Below are 18,769 nucleotides of genomic sequence, written 5' to 3' on the forward strand. Positions count from 1 at the left end.
CGGTACTCCGGTAAAATCCCAATTTCACCCGAAACTATTCCGATGTCCAAATATAGGCGTCCAATATATCGATCTTTATGTCTCGACCATTTTGAGACTCCTCGTCATGTCCGTGATCATATCCGGGAGTCTGAACATAAGCACATAAACTCATGTTACCGATCGTCATCGAACTTTAAGCGTGCGGACCCTACGGGTTCGAGAACTATGTAGACATGACCGAGACTCGTCTCCGGTCAATAACCAATAGGGGAACCTGGATGCTCATATTGGCTCCTACATATTCTACGAAGATCTTTTATCGGTCAAACCGCATAATGGTATACGTTGTTCCCTTTGTCATCGGTATGTTACTTGCCCGAGATTCGGTCGTCGGTATCTCATACCTAGTTCAATCTCGTTACCGGCAAGTCTCTTTACTCGTTCCGTAATGCATCATCCCGCAACTAACTCATTAGTCACAATGCTTGCAAGGCTTATAGTGATGTGCATTACCGAGAGGGCCCAGAGATACCTCTCCGACAATCGGAGTGACAAATCCTAATCTCGATCTATGCCAACTCAACAAGTACCATCGGAGACACCTTTATAATCACCCAGTTACGTTGTGATGTTTGGTAGCACACAAAGTGTTCCTCCGGTACTCAGGAGTTGCATAATCTCATAGTCATAGGAACATGTATAAGTCATGAAGAAAGCAATAGCAACAAACTAAACGGTCTTCGTGTTAAGCTAACGGGTGGGTCAAGTCAATCACATCATTCTCTAATGATGTGATCCCGTTAATCAAATGACAACTCATGTCTATGGTTAGGAAACATAACCATCATTGATTCAACGAGCTAGCCAAGTAGAGGCAAACTAGTGACACTCTATTTGTCTATGTATTCACACATGTACTAAGTTTCCGGTTAATACAATTATAGCATGAATAATAAACATTTATCATGATATAAGGAAATATAAATAACAACTTTATTATTGCCTCTAGGGCATATTTCCTCCATCCCCAACATCAGAATTTCAACGACTCTGCCTCTACCTCTGTCCAAGACAAGGCATCATCACCCACGACATGACCATCAAGAACACCAAGGGGACTTATGTGCAATAAAGGGCCCCCCCTCTCATCCAGACACACAAACAACAACTTTGGAAAAGAAATTAGAAATAAAATATTCTTGGATGGGGATTGTTTTGTATTTGGCTCCCTCAGATCTTTAGATTTTGTCTGCAGCCCCCTCAAAAGAATGCATCACATGCAACAACTCTTTCATGAGTGTCAGATCAGAGGTACCATCGACTTCATATTCGGTGATGCGACCATGGTGTTCCAGAAGTGCAGGATCGTGGCACGTCTGCTGCTCAATGGACAACATAATACCACCATGGCTCTGGGAAGGCTAATGGTCAATGGTATTGGTGTCTTATCATTCCAATTTTGTAATTTCTTTTTGGAAATCCTCTAACTCACCAAAGCATGAATGGTCGGTTAAAAACATGAGTGCTTGGGTACTCACTCCTAGCAAGAGACATTTTCAAACTAAACTGATGCAGTGAACCATTTTTACTTTGGTCCTGTCCATTTTCTCTCTTCCATCAGCCGTCGCCAAAATCTAGGCCCACAACACAGTGAATGGTAATTCTCGAGTCAATGGAAAAAGAGACTAAAGTGGCACTTCCCCTATCTAGTCCTCTTGTCCAACCTTGCGCTAGCGTACACGCCTTGCATTGCTCGTTCTTTAACGATGTCACCTTCTCTAACTGACATGTATCTTGTGTCTCCTCCCTCCTGCAACCCTCCTCCACACCACCCTCTTTGTGGCTCGAACCGACAAGCCCTCTTCATTAATGGTTGACCAAAATAAGGGTAGTCCACTGGCCTGGGTGCGTGGCGCATACTACATCCTTATCAATCGTCGAAGATGACGTCAAGGGTGACCTCCTCCAATCGACCGTGAACATAGGAGGAGAGGAGAGCTCCATGAGCAACACGTTGTCTTCGTAACATGCCTCCTCTGTCCAGTTTGCTGCCTTTCCCCACCCCCATTCTCCTGACCTCACTCCATCGGGTGAGGTCCTCACTAGTCTCTACACCATTGTGCCAACCACACTAGTCCCTTCAAATGCAGCACATGGCACTCCTGCAAAACGAGTGGCCTATTTGGTTTGGGATAAAGGTTTCCCCAATAACCTGTGCACCCATGAGTCGACGAATTTTATCTAAAAGATGAATTAGGGCCTCTTTGAGTCAAAGGATTTCTAAAGGAATTTTGAAGGATTCTAATTCTCAAGTTTTTTTTCTTTACGTGAGTTGTTGACTATCAGAACCTATAGGTATTTTTCCTTAGGATTGTTTTCACAAATTTCGTCCACTTCAACCTCACATGAAGAATCTTACGTTTTCCTACGCAAGATTAAACATTCATTTTGATCCTATAGAATGGCATGTAACTATATTCCTATGTTTTTTCTATTCCTGTGTTTTGCAAATTTTATGATTCAAGAGGACACTAGAGTTGGTAAATAAGCCATTTGTGTAGCCCAGAAAAGGGGACAACCATTGAAAGCAAGGTCAAAGTTTTGGTCATGACAAAAAAATTGGTAAGGTGCACATTGGCTACAAACTGAACATACCCAAAACGCCCGCCATTCATTTTTCCAAATTGAGATGTTTTCTGAGCTAGCTAGACCGAGTTTGGGTGGGTTCAGTTTATGACCAGATTACCCTTCCTAATGTTGGCTAGAGTTGGCTTGCCAAAACAATTTTTTGGCCAGTGAATCACTCTCCCTCAGGGCAACTCCAATGCACTACCCCAAACGGGACGTCCGTTTTGTCCGCTTTTCGTTTGTTGGGGACGGGAGGAGAGGGGGCGCAATAGGGTCGTGTCCGTCCGGATTTGTGGATGTGCCAGCAAACCGCTCAATGCGCTGCATCTCATCCAATGTGCATGCAAATATGAAAAGAACAAAGGATGTAGCTAAATGGCAGCGGCCATAGTTCACGCTAGTTCATGCCAACCGATAATAAAGTTAGCGGCCTACAGAATGGTCACCAAGTTTCACGCCGGCAACAAAGCCAGCGGTCGGCACACATAGAATGAACAAGTTTTTTTAGGGCCGGCAACAAAGTCAGTAGCCAGCACACTAGCCGGCCTTCAAACTGAACAAGGTCTAGGGGCCGGCAAACCAGCCAGCCTTCAAAATGAACAGGCATAGTCCACGGCTGAGGTCTCACCTAGTTCAGGCCATCGCGGGCGAACATCTCCTTTAAAATGAACAAGTTTTAGGGGCCGGTAACAAAGCTAGCGGCCGACACACTAGCTAGCCAGGCTTGTTCTTGTGCAGGGCCTTGAAGGCTTCTAAAGATTGGAATGCCTACACAATGCGGCCGTAATTGTAACATGGAAGGACACAAGATGCATCAAACATAAATGGCATGATAACATGAAAGGGCACGAGATGAGAAAAACGAGAGGTTCATATCAAGTCACCAAGGCCTAGGCCACTCACGGGACGGGCTTCGATGCTCTCAAGTGCGGCACAATACTTGTTGCACTCTTGTTGAATGAACCCCCATCTCTTTTGGATTGAGTTGATGTCGCGGGTGCTCGCAAATTGGTAGGGGGCAAACTTCCTTCGCTCATGAAAGGTTTTGTGCACTCTCGTCCAAAAGACGGATCCTATTTGCTCGGCACATGTCATGGGATCTTGCCTTGTCTCCATCCAACTCTCGCAAATCAAAGTGTCCTCCTCTTGGGTGTATGATCCAGTGTGAATGCTTTGCCTCCTCTTTTGTGCCTCGGCCCTTTGGGTGAGCTCATCGATAAACACCAATGGCTTCGCTGAAATGTCGACATCTTCTTCGACATCTTCACAATACAAGTCATCATCTTCATGCCATGAGTTGCCATGGTCGTCCTCATCTTCATCATGGCCGGCGAACTGAGTGTCATCATAGTGGTCGCGGCCGTCCTAGCTTTGTGTCACGTCGGAATCGAACGCTTGGCCTTGTCCGTCGACGTGGAAGGCCTCACCACGGCCCTCGATGATGACGTTCTTCATGAACGCCGCGTAGTCAGGGTTGTCGACCGTCGGCGTTGGCATTGGCATTTCATCGAACGGCCTATGGGCGTCGACCATGTTGGCCGAAGGGATAGACCAGGGCTGCTTCCTTTGCGTCCCCCTGGACAGTTGGCCAGCGCCACCGTACCCCAGTGTGACGTTGAGGTCGATGACGCCCGCGGGCGTGACCGGAGTGACCATGCTGCAGTCCAGCGATGTGGAGAACCGTGTCTGTCCATGGCCATTCAGCGGCCGCCGCATGATACCCTGGCTTCTCGGGTGTGATGGACGAGCTCGGGAACCAGTGTTGCGGAGGACGAACGACCAACGAGCCTGTGCTGGCCGCGGCCATGGCAGCGACCGAGAGAATGACCGGCGGTGACCGGCACAACCCTATCATGAGGAGGGCGTGCGCCTTCGCGACGATGGACTCCTTTTCATCGACGTCGGCCAGGTGTTGCGCGGCACGCCGCGCGGCCGCCTCGACAGCGTAGTCAACAATGGCCTTCTTCTCCGCCACCTTTGTCCACCGATTCCTCCTCTTGGCCGATTCGGCGTCGAGTTTGGTGAGCTCCGCCGGCGTAAGCTCTGACCGCGGCTTCTTCGTAGCCTTCTTCTTTGCCGCTGGACGCGCGGTCATGGCCGGGTCGCTGGCCATGGAAGGGGGGGATGGTTTTTGGCGAAATGGAGGGAATTTGATGGGTGTCCCCGACGGGCGGGCCAGGGGAGGACAAGGGCGTGCGTCCCATCAGTCTGCGCGTTGTCCGTTTCGACGCAAGACGGCCGAAATTCGGGTCAGAATGGGTCGAAAGCAGACCGATGCTCCCGCGCGTTGAGCCACTTTTTTGTCCGTTAACTCCAAACAAACGTGAGCGGACGATTTGGGTTCGCGCGTTGGAGTTGTAGATCAACTTATTAAAAAAAATCTGCGACACGAAAGGATGACCAAAATTTGGTAGGATGGCCAATCATTTTGGCTGGTGTGGGCACAAGTTACCGGGCCTGTGTGTCTTGGGCGACTGACTGCGGGTCCCACGAAGCGCCGGGTCCCGACGAAGCTGCGCCGTAGTACTCCCCTCCCGTCTGCCTCCAAGGTCCACCAGCACGGCAGTCGGCAGCGCACCCCGCCGCCCGCGTCCGGACGCCGCCAGCGCTCCCCTGTGTCAGCCTCCTTTCTCCCGCGCCCTCTCCTCCACCCAAACCTCCGCCACCTCGGCGCTCCACCAAACCGGTGACGGGGACGCGTCTCTCTCTCCCTCCCTCTCACACACATCCTGCTTCTTGAACCTTCAGCTTGGCCGACCTGGGCAGAGCAGAGCAGAGCTGCCGCCGGCCCCGTTTCTCTTCCAGATCTGAGTGAATAAGCGCTGCTCTCCTTGGATCTGCGAGGAGGGGGAGAGGGGTGGGCACGGCCGAGGCGGCGGTTCGCGCGCTGAGCAGGCGAGTGACCTGCAGGAGGAAGCATCGGCTGGCCCTGCTACGCCCACGCCGCCACTGGGAGGAGCTCGACCCCACCGGCGGTGCAAGGCCACCGCCCACACGGAGGTAAATATGCCACCTCGCTGCTCCTGTTGCCATACGCCAACAAGTAGTTTTGTGCCCATGCCTGCAAACTCGGTTAGCTTCCATGGTTGGTGTAATGTGTACAGATTTTATTTCATTTCTCTTACCGATGTCATTAGAGGGGATGCAAGTCTTTTTCCATGTGCTTAGATATCTAGACTGGATGATAACTGCTAATCAGACAACCTGGTAATATCACCTAGATAATCTGGCAATCTGCTAGTTGCAAAAACATGGTGACTGACTGACTGCTAAGGAACAATCAGGTAATATCACCTAGACAATCTGATACGTATCTTCTACAGTCTGATGGTTACAATAATATGGTAAGTCCTAACAGACTACCTGGTAATGTCACCCAGCTAATCTGCTAGTTTCATGAGCAACATATGGTGGTCATTGTTTGCTAAAAAACTTTGATAATAATCTGATAGCTGACATACTAGAACAGGATAACCATAATTCCGTATTTTTCTTGCCGAAAGGGGTCATGCTGAAGGTGGAATGGATCACAAATAACCTTCTATACAAAATGATAGTTTCAGATCAGCTCTATCATTTTAATTATTTTTGGCACACCAAAAAATATTCCACACATTGTAGTACTTGTGTTATTGTTGTGAAAAGTTTCAAGTATATATGTTTGATTTATTTGGTCGAAACAAAAGAGAGAATTTTAGATGAAGTGAAGATAGTGAGCAATACCTAGATGGAAGGGTGTAGGTGCATTAGGTTTCAGAAAATTCCATCTCTAAACAATATCTCAGCGTTACTGTTTTCCCCACAGGAAAATTATCTGTTCTGCTTAGTTGAACAAGTACGCGCCGGACAAGTAAATGGGAGTTCAGTCAGATCGAAGACCTCCGGGGGGTCTGGATGGCCTCTATGGGGTACAACTTGCGGGTCGGTCACCGTATAGTGATGATGAAGCTATCAAAACAAGCATTATGGATTCGTCAGCTATGGAGCAGCAGGGGGGTGTCGGCATGACTCGAAGTTTGAAGATCAAGTAAGGTTTCGGTTTTCGGTCCCATCATTATGTACACCATCCAGACAATTGTTAATTTGTTAGAATGGTGTCTAGTATGAAATAGTTGTGCATCACCTAATGCTTTGTCTTGTAATTGCAGGCAACTCTGGCGACAGAGACCCCCATGCCTGAAGCCTATTCACTGTAGTCTCTCATGTATGGTCAAGTAATCACACAATTCAGACAGTCAATATAATATCTCGTTTGTTAACTTAATTGCTAAAAATAAAATTTTTCTTTGAACCAGGTGATAAAAATGTAGCTGAAACTGTTGCTAATGTCGTCACTTCACTTCCTTTCATCTTTCTTGGACTGCAGACACCAAGGCAAGTACATCTACGAACAACTAGATTGCTTCTTCAAAGGTTGCCTCCTTATTGCATTTTCGATGCATAGCCATTTTTCAACTAACGGTCATGTGCCAGTTCTGCAGAAAGACCTTGAATACTACACTTTATGCTAACTCACTAATTGGAGTTGGAGTTGCATCTAGCTTGTATCATACTTCACGAGGAGAAATCAGAAAATACATGCGGTGGGCAGACTACACAATGATCGCCACCACAACACTGGTAAGTAAGACATGTTTATAGGGTAATGGGTACATCGGAGTATATGTTACCTTCATCAATGCATATTAAGCAAGAAGAACTGTGAATTCAATGTAACCAAACTTGATGTGTTCATTCTGCTTAATAAGCTATCAGGCTATCAGCAGCATCCCAGTGTCTTGTAAAATTGTAATCAAATGAACTACTACTTGAATATTCCGAGATCTGCATGTGATAACCTTCTTTCTGTATGTATGTTTGCTACATCAGCACTTCTGTCAGTCTGATTTATAGATTATGCCTTGCATTTTTTAGCGTTATATTATGACTGCAACTTCTATATGAAGTATTTGATCTTCTTCACACAGTGCCTAACAAGAGCGCTTCGGGATGAACATCCAAGATTACTAATGGCGGCATCAACGTTGCTCCTGCCATTCCAGCCCTTGATGGTCACAGCCCTTCACACTGGGATGATGGAGGCAAGTATTTTTTCCCAAGCTCTCCTGCCATGTTACTTTTCAGAATAATAGACCATCCTAGGGAGGATTTATGTTCTTAACATATCCATCTATGGCCTTTCCCTTGAAATGACACACAAGAGTTCTCTTCTGCCACAGGTTTCATTTGCGAAACGAGCATCGACAGAACCAGAGCTCAAGACGGCACATAACCTCCACAGGATGTCGTCTCTGCTGGGTGGTGCGCTGTTCATCGCCGATGATGTCTTCCCGCAGACCCCCTACATCCATGCGGCATGGCATCTAGCCGCAGCGTTAGGCGTCTGCACATGCAACAAACTCCTTGAATGACGGCATAATGAGCTTATATGTTCTTGCATTGCCCCTCCAGCTGTCAACAAACTGTTGATAGCAATTCATCAACCTGTCGACATTTTCAACTGCACATTGCATAGGATCGGTTTACATTGAGCCGAAGAACATTGGAGAATTACTAGAGTATATTGCTCTCTCGGGGTTAGACGGCCTAAGGTATAAGTTTGTAACTGTATTTGTTGTATATGTATATTGTATGTCGTAATTGTTTTCCCACAAATACTGTGATTAGATGTAAAGATATTTTGTACTTATGTTCTATATTTGCTGTTGTAGTTTAGTAGAATGAAGACAATTTGGTTGTTGGCATTTTCCTTTCTGATCATTAACTTAAGTTGATATTTTTCCTCTGTTGACATTTCGAAGAAAAGAACATATTAGGTTAATAAAAAAACTTATCTTTGAAGACCATGTCAAGACTTGTGTTCAAGTCCCTCAGTCCCATAATATAAAGTGTTTTGTACACTAGTGCTATGTAAGAAATTTTGTGGAGTATCATCCGACTGAATTCCCAAGTCAGCGACGCACCTGTTTAGAAGGAATACAAATGGAGCTCTGTGCCATGCATGTGATCGAGTTCGACCATGCTGCCCTGCCCCGAGAGTGGTGTGGATGCTTTGCTTGCAGATTTGAGACAGCTCAGCATACGTGCGTGATGTTTTCATTCGTGTCGTCGCAGTGCATGGAACATTGCATGCTGGAACTCTCGTCTTTCTTCCTCGCCGTCCCAAGACGACGGCGGCGCGGCCAAGGTAAGAGGCGAGAGCAGGCTGGGTCGATAGCCCCCGGTAATGTTCCACTTGCAGTTCCATGGCGTTGGCGGCAGCTGGAGTCGAAGGTACCCAAAACCGTGAGATGAACGCCGGCGCCTCGGCGAGGTCGAGGGCGAAGCAGAGGAGGCCGTTGCAGACGTTGGAGAGGCTGTAGCCGCCGGGGATGGTGATGCGGTGCGGCATGGGCTTGGGCGTCGACGACGAGGAGACGATGGAGAAGCTGGCCTCGTGGGGCCTGCCGTGCTCCCGGATCTCCATGACCATCAGGGCCTCGGACGCGGCGGAGACGTTGTTGGCCACGGCCTCGGCGTGGAGGCTGCGGAAAGTGGCCTCGGCGGCGACGCTGCGCCACGTCCCTGGTCGGCAGCTTGAGCAGGACCTCCCAGACCATCTCTGCTGATTCCGGCGGCGGAGTAGGCCCCCTCATCGTCGGTAGATCGAAACCAAGATCGATCGGCTGCTAATGTCTTTTTTTTTTAAGACGGTGTGATTTAAATAGCTGGGCTGTCTACTAAACTGGGCCGCGTAAGTGGATGCAGCCCGCGCGAGGCTGGTGCTGGGACAGATGTTTAGTACCACCTCGGCTAGCGAGTGTGGTTTCGACCAGCTTATAAACCCGCTCGCCGCAGCTGACTCGTCCCTTCGGGGATATCCGATAAAATTGGAACGATACAGAGAAGATTAGCATGGCCCCTGCGCAAGGATGACACGCACAAATCGAGAAATGGTCCAGGTTTTTTTGAGATTTCGCGCGCAGCTCCTTTTTCTTCTCAGACGTGCCCCTGGAGACTTACTTGCGCACCTTTGTTTCTTTGCGCACGCTTGCAACTAGGTCCCTCCTGGTTGCTTTTTACCACGAAAGTATCAAGTCCTCTTGCAGCTTCACTTGAGAACTGGCCCTCCAACTTTTCTCTAAATACAATACAGTCTGCCTCTTGGCAATTCACCTGGTCATTTTCTTGTAACTCCTTTGAATCATTATGTTCCCGTAAATTAGAACCAAAACTAAAGATTGGATGTGACAATATTCTCTGGTGTAGTTTGTATGTACGTCCTGGAAAGTGTAAACCGTAGTTCATTTTTTGTAAACTAACTCACACCTCGATTATGCAACTCGTCGTCGGTGTTCTAAAAGTGTTTCTAAACACCCTACATTTTTTCATAAATACCCTAGCATCCTTTATGATATGAAATTCACAAAAAAACTTGTGTACTATATATAAAAAAGCATGTGTATGGATCATTTTTGTGCTGCTAACTTTGATTTTCTGATCATTCATTGGCAAACTTTGGTAGAATTCATGTCGAACTACATGGTATGGCTTTGTTATGGACCAAAGGACATTTTGGACGCGGTCATGCGTGATTGTACACCTGGTTGAGTAATACTGGAATTATTTCGCAAAAAAGAAGATCATATGCAAAAGATGGACACCAGACGAAAAAAAACCCGATAATGATCAAGCCTAGTTTCCCCATGTTAATACGTGTGAGCCGCACAGACGACCCTAGCAACCTCCACTTATTCCTTAAAAAATCATGATGCTTGCAGAAGAACACCTTTTAAAATTCACAACCTGGAAATCTCACCATACAAATACCTGATACGGCATGTATGTACTATATGTATCATGATTCAAATTCAAATTTGACTTATAGATCAGGAAACAAAAATATAAATCTCATGGGATAGTATAGTGGGAAGAATCTGCATTTCCAATTTAAGTTTGCACTTCAGACATTTCCATCATCTACCTAACAAACATCATTGCCCTAGATGTAACTAAAAACCATTCTCATCCTTTGTCCGATGATTCCTCGAGCCATAAATTGACCACATAATTGTGCTAAGAGCTCTTCTAGGATGCTCCAACTTAGGTAGGTTAGAGTGTAATTATCTTAAACGTTCGTTGATGAACTTAGCTAGGTAAGAGAGTATTTAATCCTCAACGTTCCTTGATGAACTTAGCTAGGTATAAGAGAATATTTAATCTTAAGCGTATGTTAATGAACTTAGTTGGGTAAGACAATATTAATTTTAGACGTATGTTGATCAACGGTAATCAAGGAAAATAAATAAACCATCGAAAAATGACAGTTTTTTTTACTTGTTCTAGCTAAGGCAACGATGTTTGTTAGGGTGGCGATGGGAAAATACGCCAAGTATTCGGGCTATATTGGCGGTAACCAATCCATGGACTCGGTTGCCGAAAGGTGCCATTAGAATCAACGTAGATGGTGGCTGTTGTGGGCTAGTGAAACATTTGTATTGAAGTTGTGGTGAGCGACTCATCACATCTTGGCGGGGTTTGGTGTATCCAACAATTGACATGTTTGGTAATACTGCAATAGAGATGACTCTTTTATCGATAGATGTATACCATAGGTTTGATTCATGGAAACATTCCTATGAACTATTATGTGGTCAAACTAATATCGGCCAAGGACATGCTCCTACGTTTTTAGAATGTCCGGGAGCCTTGCCAACCTGTAGATGGTGGCTGTTCTGGGCTAGTGAAACATTTGTATTGGAGTTGTGGTGAGCGATTCATCACATCTTGATGGGGTTTGGTGTATCCAACAATTGACATGTTTGGTAATACTGCAATAGAGATGACTCTTTGATCGGTACATGTATACCATAGGTTTGATTCATGGAAACATTCCTATGAACTATTATGTGGTCAAACTAATATCGGCCAAGGACATGCTCCTACGTTTTTAGAATGTCCGGGAGCCTTGCCAACTTTCACCGAAAAACCTTGATTTTCTACGGCACGGTGATCTTCCAGAGAGATATCCAAGCACTCTCCTCCTTATGTTGTCAAACGAACCACTCTGCCCTTCCAACAAGTTTTCCTTCAGGGTCTTTTTTTTTTTGGAACATGTGACCGAACGGATTAGTTTTTGGGTGCTAGGATTGAGTTGGGCCAAAATCGTATATGGGTTGGACTAGAGTAGGGTATTAAAAAGGTGCATGAAAACTATTGCTCCATTTCCATGGTGTTTCATCTGGAAAGACGGTTCCACTTTGGTTTTTGGGAGATATTTTTATTTGTGATTTCATTCCAAAATTCCCCTTTCCATCTATTATCGATCTAATTCTTTTTTTTAAATGACCAAAATATACATGGGACGTCAGCTGGTGGGTGCGTCCGGCCAACGAATCATTCACTAGGAGTGGTTCGATCGAGCGAACGAAAACGTTTGCAAGGAGAACCACTCCACGGCGAACCAGCCCAGACACGCCCCTTTCGCTTCTTTGTTGGGCCCGCTAAAAGCAACATTTGATAGAACTTTTTTTATTGCAGAAACATTGACACTATAAACACCTACTGGAAATTGCCACGGTAGCCTACCAATGAAAATACCTACATGGAAAAAAGACCATACTAAATCTAAAAAAATAAGAAACATACAAAAACAAATATTGTGGACCAAAATGCAGATAAAGAAGATGATGCACAACAAATTTGCATATTAATTAAAAAAAGACGTACAAGGAATTTGCCATGCTTTATATTTTCATTTTAAAAACATAGAAATCATTAAGGCTGGAATTCGAGCCAAGTCCAGCCAGCTCGGCTCGACTCGCTAAAGCTCGTTTTGTTAACGAGCTAGCCCGACTCGACTCGTTACTATAACGAGCTCAAACCCAAAATTGGCTCGACTCGTACAACTCGCGAGCTGGCTCGTTTAACTTGTTAAACTCGTTAAAGATATGAACATTAAACCTCAAATATGAAAAAATGATTATGTATATATTCTAAACATATACATACCAAACAATTGTAATTTTCTTGTAACACATGAGTCTCTTGGGATGCTGGGCTTCAATGGCTGGGCCTTGCGTTGTGCGCCTATGACGCATGGTGAGTGACTGATTTTTTTTGGATTGGGAGTGACTGATCTTTTATACCGAGCCTAACGACTTACATGGGTACTCGTGAGATTGGCTTGTTTAACTCGGTCTATAAACGATCTTAAACCAAAGCTCAGCTCGACTCGTTATTCTTCGAGTTCGAGTCAATTCGAGCCAAGTCACGAGCTATTCGTTTAGCTCGCGAGCTTCGAGCTTTTTTTTTCAGCCATCATACACATGAATTTTTCATGATAAAAATAAAAATAAAAATAAAACTGCCATGCTCTTAGTAATAAAATTGACATGTTATTAAAAACAAAATTGTCATGCTCGAGTATGCCGGCCGGCCGTTTGTTCCACACACACGCCGTTTGTTATAGGCGTAGTCAAGGTCCGGCAACGTTCATACGGGCCCGGCGTCTTTGTCGATCAGATGAAATGTGGGACTTCTCCTAAAAATGTGAGACATGGTGTCGTCCAAAGGTCTGGTTGCTCCTTCGATCTAGGTGGAGTCTTCGAGGCATTTCCATAGCCCCGCGTCGCGCGAGAGAAGAAGGCGTTGGTCGACATGAGAAGGAGACATGGAACAAACTGCTGCTTGAGCTGATCTAACGCCATATCGTGTTGATTTTCCTAGGTCTCATAGTTTTCCCAAAGCTAAACAGGAGTTTTCTTTTCTTCCGGGAAGATGCCAAATAGGAGGATGAAACAATGTTGTAACTGCATGAAACATTGAGCCTTTGCCCCCACCATTTGTCGGCATAGTAGAGCCTCCTCAACTGGGGAACAATTTGCCTGAGTCTTTCCCCCTCCATGTGTGATTGGCTGGCCGGGCAGAGTAGCTACATTACCTGCGTACGTATGTCATGTGGAACAAACGGCCGGCCTGCATAGCATAATCATTAGCGTTCAGTCAATTACCCGGTATTCCTGGTCTTCATAGTACTACTTTGAATTTACATGTCCCTATCCTGTTCAGCAAGTGTCTTACCGAGATCTGTATTCACCTTTAAGCATATTGTATTGCACATGAAGAACTGTCTGGCCAGACGCTCTCTTAAAGGCATGGTTTAAGTTGGCCATCCGTTAGTCCTTGGATCGAACCTCACATGCATAATGCATGTCTCTATCCAACAGATCAAGAGTCAACAGTCAAAACTAAAACTTCCTTTTTGATAATCATACTTCACGCGATCGTTCTGCTGGCAACAAATGTCAGGCTGCGGCAAGCATCGACGAGCAAAACTGCCAAGAGCAGCACGACAGAACTGATACTTGTACACCTACCAAACACGGCCCTCTAAACTTCACTAAAACGCACCCGCAAAAAAAAACTTCACTAAAACGGACTAAGGGAGCAACTCTCCAAAAAATATCACTATTGCCCCGATACTACGAGAATGGACTGAACATCAACATAAACTAAGCGCTTGATGATGTTTATCATACGTAGTTTTTTGGACATCAAACTTTGACTTTCCAGGCCGTGTACAGCAAAGGCAACTATACACGTTGTCAATATGAGTGCCTATATCTGATTCGATTGTTCTATATTTAAGTCGATGGTGATGGCCATCTAATCTGATATACAATATATATTTATTTCATACATATGACTCATGGCATTAACTTACACATAACAAATACTCAAGCTTCTTAAATTAAGCAAAATCACATCAACATTAAATGCAACAAGTGAATTTTCATTTTTACTATATATGCTCCTTAGCATTTCCTCATGGACCAGAGGCACTGCCTGCCATCACGTAGACAGAGTGTTGGAGTTGAAATGCGGCATGTCCTCCGGTAGCGCTTGCCGTACTATTGTCGAGATTACTCATCATCGATGTACCCGTGCTACCACCATCATCGGAGGGCACTGAACGTCCCTCTTCCTGAGGTGGCCACACAAATCTTGGCTTCTGAGGAGGCACCTGTGGTGGCGGTACCGACTTGGCGATGACCCGCACCACATCAGGCATGGTTGGACGGTCTGACGGGTTCGGGTTGCTGCAGGCCAGGCCTAGGAGCAGCAGGCGTTCCGCATCGTCAGTAGTATCTAGCTGCTCCTCGGTGTCAAGAGTTGAACCGTCGGTCAACATGGCATCCACACACTCCAGTAGCCTCCCCTCACGGTGAAGGCGCCACACCCTATCTGTGATATGCATGTCGTCATCATCCACCACCTCGTGATCAGCCAATGCCCGCAGCCCAGTGACAATCTCGAGGATGAGCACCCCAAGCGCATAGATATCAGTCTGCCGCGTCGCCTTGCGGCTAACCGGGTACTCTGGCGCGATGTAGCCCCAGGTGCCACCCACGCCGGTGACGGAATTCCTGTCGATGGAGACGGTGCAGGCCAGGCCGAAGTCACCAAGACGGGCCTGGAAGCTCGAGTCCAGCATGATGTTGCTCGCCTTGATGTCACGGTGGAGCACCATGGGCTCGTACTCGTGGTGGACATAGTGCAGGCCGGTGGCTACGCCCTTGATGATCTCATAGCGGGTTGCCCATAAGCCCATTGCCAGATGGCGCCATCGGTGTTCCGCTGTCTGGTGCCGCTGCCTCCTCTATGGAAGAGATGCTGGTCTAGGCTACCATTTGCCATGAACTCGAACACAAGCAGCGGCACTCCTTTGTTGTATGACCACCCTGAAATTAGTTTATGTGCAGAGTTATGAAATTAGTGTTTTTCTACAAGTGCATAGCTAGAAGTTTAGAATGGGTCTGTAACCGATGGATCCCCGTTGCTAAGCCAGTCACATCTGACCTCTAACCACAATTAGTTATCCTCAACTCCATATAGGACCCTACAGGCAATATAGGACAATATATGACCACCCATGCAATACATGACTCCATATAGGACCCTACAGGAAATTATCTGAAAATATTTAGGTGATGTACGTATATCCACCAACAGTGGCGGAGCTACGTGAGGGCAAAAGGTGGCCATGGCCCGCCCATCCTAAAAGCAAAACACTCACACTGTGCATGAAGTGATGGCCAGCTCAAGAGCAATTCCCTTCAAATTAGCCTGCCCGGCCCGCCCGGTTTTTCGTTTCAAGCTCCGCCGTCCACCAATACAAAATTTCAAATCCAAATAAAAACAGAGCATAATAAACAAAACAAAGACCAAACCAACAGCGAGAGTAGCAATGAGCTAAATTCACAGCCCAACGCAGATTAAATGTACTGTTTGGATGATGCTCACCGATGAGGGGGACGATGTTCTTGTGGCGCAACCGGTTGATGATGCTGACCTCGGCGAGGAAATCGTCGTAGCGGCAATTCTGCACATCGCGCGTAAACCTCTTGATGGCCACGTCCATGGGCCGCTCCATCTTGGAAGCGGCGGCGGGGAGCGTGCACCTGTACACAGTGCCAAAACCTCCTCTGCCGAGCTTCATGTCCTCATGGAATTTGCGGGTGGCCTTGTTGATGTCTGCGAAGTCGATCTTCAATGGGACCCCTGGGAGTCGCTCCATAGACTTGGCGAGCTGGTCCAGGTCCTTGTGCCACCGCCGGTACCTCGAGTTCAAGTAGCACGCCACGGCGGCGGCCATTGCGGTGGCAGTGGCTATGGACCCGGGGACGGATGACAGGATGGTTACCTTCCTTGACTGGGTGCCTCCTTTGTCGTGGTAGTGGGGAGGGAGGCCTTCAACCGTTGCCCTACATGTGATGCCTCGGGGCTGAAGCAATTGTGCAGCCGTGGAGACGAGGCCGAAACTAGCATACGGGAAATCGATGCTGATGTTCTGTTGCATCTCGACTATGTTGTAATCAGGCTTTGGCTTGCCTTCAACGTCCACGTAGACCGAGAAACTGCGCCCCACGCGGTTGTAGTCGATCCACACTGAATAGTTAGAGATGGCATCTGCCACCTCCTGATGGATGATGATTTCCACTACCATGGCGCGACCATTGTACCTTGCGGTCGTGAGGTTAGCCAGCACGCCCATCCCGACTGAGACGGAGCTGCCGGAGAAGGAGGCGCTTCGGGTTACAGATTTGGGGTCGACGAAGCCGATGTCTCTGGCCACCAGTTGCTTCGCTAAGGAGCTATTTGCCCCGTTGTATTCGAGATCAATTAGGGCCCAATAGGGGAGGATGAGGAAGGCGATGCCGCTATGCCTCTGGTCCGGTAGAGGCTGATAGACGACGGTGACGCTGAAGGACGCCTCGTCAGTCCCCAGTTGGTCCTGGCGAACTCGGGACAAAGGAATCCAGAATCCGAAGGTGGACAACACTACGGTGTTGTTCACATCGGAGCGGGCCAGCTGGTAACGGAGGAGGCTGAGGCCAACCGTATTGTTCACATCTGGGTGGGACCAGTTACCGAAAAATAAGCTGAGGACTCGGCCGGATGCTTTGTCCATCAGATGAAAACTGGAAAGGGCGTGGTCCATGGTGTAGTGGCTCCTCCGATCCTTGTCGGAATCGGGGCTTTTGCACTGCTGCGCCTTGGCCTCGGACAAGGACGACAGGGTCAACAGGAGGAGAAGACATGGGACAAGCTGCTTCGTCTGATCTAACGCCATTGTATGCTTCCCCCACTTTTGCTAGCTAGCCCTCTGCCTCACCTTAGTCGGTAATAGCTTGCTTTATATACTAGTAATCCAGTGAGTGAGCTTACGTGTGCAGATTTCACAATCTATTAACATCGATGCACCCTATATATTCAGAGCCTGTGATTGTAGGAATTTTGCTAGTAGGCCTTTGGCCCAAATCCCAACTAAAATTCTGAAATTCTCTTGGCCCATTCATGCACACATGTGAATGGAATGAGTGAAACTAAAGTTTAGTCCCACCATGTAAGTTGAGTGAGAGTTGCATCTCTTTATAAGGTGAGTTCTTCTACCATTTGTATGAGCATGAGAAAAGGAGACCTACACGCGCGCTCCTCCTCCTCGCTCGCCACACCGCGCCAAGGACAGAGCTATGCACATTGTCTAATCTCATTAATTAATAATTAACGGACACGTTAATTACTGAACCGTGGGGTTTACTCCCACGACCTATCCGGCCCGCACTATATAGTCACGCAGACGTTTACCCTAGCCGCCGCCGTATCGTATGGTTTCGCACCACCGTTTCAGATCATTGCGCCGCCAACCGAGTCTTCTCAATCCCTCCTTTCGGCGTGCACCGCGAGAAGGGACAACAGGCCTCCGGAACCCTGCCTCTCGTGATCCTGATGATCAGGTTTTGGGGGAGCGCACTCGTGGGACTGCTTGCATCGACGACTTCGCCAACGACGACTTCTTCCTCGACCTCGGCAACCTCATCCTCAACGACATGGGCGACAACGTCAACGTCGGCGGTGCTGTTCCCGCTGCACCGTATGTGATTCTATTCTTCTTTTTCAAGATAGTGGTAGAATTCATTGAAAGGACATGCGGTGCCCCCATGTGTGGTTTTGATAATTGATGACATTCTCTATGGACTAATGGTTGCATTGAGTTATATTTGAAGGATTTGTTCATAGGCATTTCTTGAAGTCCATGTGTTGGTTTCAAGGAGTTTATGAGTTGACCAAGGTGCTATTAAGGAATTATCCAAAGATTGGTCATGTGAGTATTGAGTTTATTGCAAGCATGTCTTGAAGAAGAAGATTGTGTGATCATTCATATTTACCTTCAAGACATCATCCAAATGAAGAGGGTTGGAAAGAGTCAAGGTTGATCAAGACTAAGTATAGAGAGTGACTCAAGTTGATCATCACACAAAGCGTATACACCGAGTGGGATCAAGTGATCTCACAGTTTGATAAGCATTGTCCATTACGCCTTGTGTACTAACCCATGGTCTTTGTGAGAGTTCTATGTGGGGTTATGTTTGATTCCATGGGCTTGCGTCAAGAGAAAGATCACATACAACCCATGGAGGATGACATCAAATCAAGGTTGTATTGTGCAAGATCAAGTGGAGCATCACAAAGAGATCAAGTGCTTAAAGCCTGTCGTCCATTGTGATGTCAATGGACTTGTGAAGATGTGCCAAAGAGTGGCTCACCCATAGTGGGCTCACCCATAGTGGGCTCATCCATAGTGGAGTATGGGGGAGCAATCAACTGGTTTTCATCA

At 46.8% G+C, this 18,769-nt stretch overlaps 1 protein-coding gene, 1 non-coding gene and 1 pseudogene across 2 annotated transcripts; 2 read left to right on the forward strand and 1 right to left on the reverse strand.

The window, feature by feature from the left end:
• Positions 1 to 5,161: 5,161 nt before the first annotated feature.
• LOC119303906 lies at positions 5,162 to 8,352 on the forward strand. Its single transcript, XM_037581053.1, has 7 exons — positions 5,162 to 5,610; positions 6,416 to 6,637; positions 6,759 to 6,814; positions 6,906 to 6,984; positions 7,092 to 7,230; positions 7,578 to 7,691; positions 7,830 to 8,352. Exons 2-7 carry the CDS (start codon positions 6,465 to 6,467, stop codon positions 8,019 to 8,021), a joined length of 753 nt encoding a protein of 250 aa, XP_037436950.1. The 5' UTR covers positions 5,162 to 5,610; positions 6,416 to 6,464; the 3' UTR covers positions 8,022 to 8,352.
• On the reverse strand, positions 8,090 to 17,224 carry LOC119300376 (annotated as a pseudogene).
• LOC119304467 lies at positions 9,455 to 9,557 on the forward strand. The gene has a single exon (XR_005148291.1). It is a non-coding gene; the product is annotated as a U6 spliceosomal RNA (small nuclear RNA).
• Positions 17,225 to 18,769: the final 1,545 nt, after the last annotated feature.

This window comes from Triticum dicoccoides, chromosome 5A (genome assembly GCF_002162155.2).
Source record: "Triticum dicoccoides isolate Atlit2015 ecotype Zavitan chromosome 5A, WEW_v2.0, whole genome shotgun sequence".
Classification (NCBI taxonomy): Eukaryota; Viridiplantae; Streptophyta; class Magnoliopsida; order Poales; family Poaceae; genus Triticum; species Triticum dicoccoides.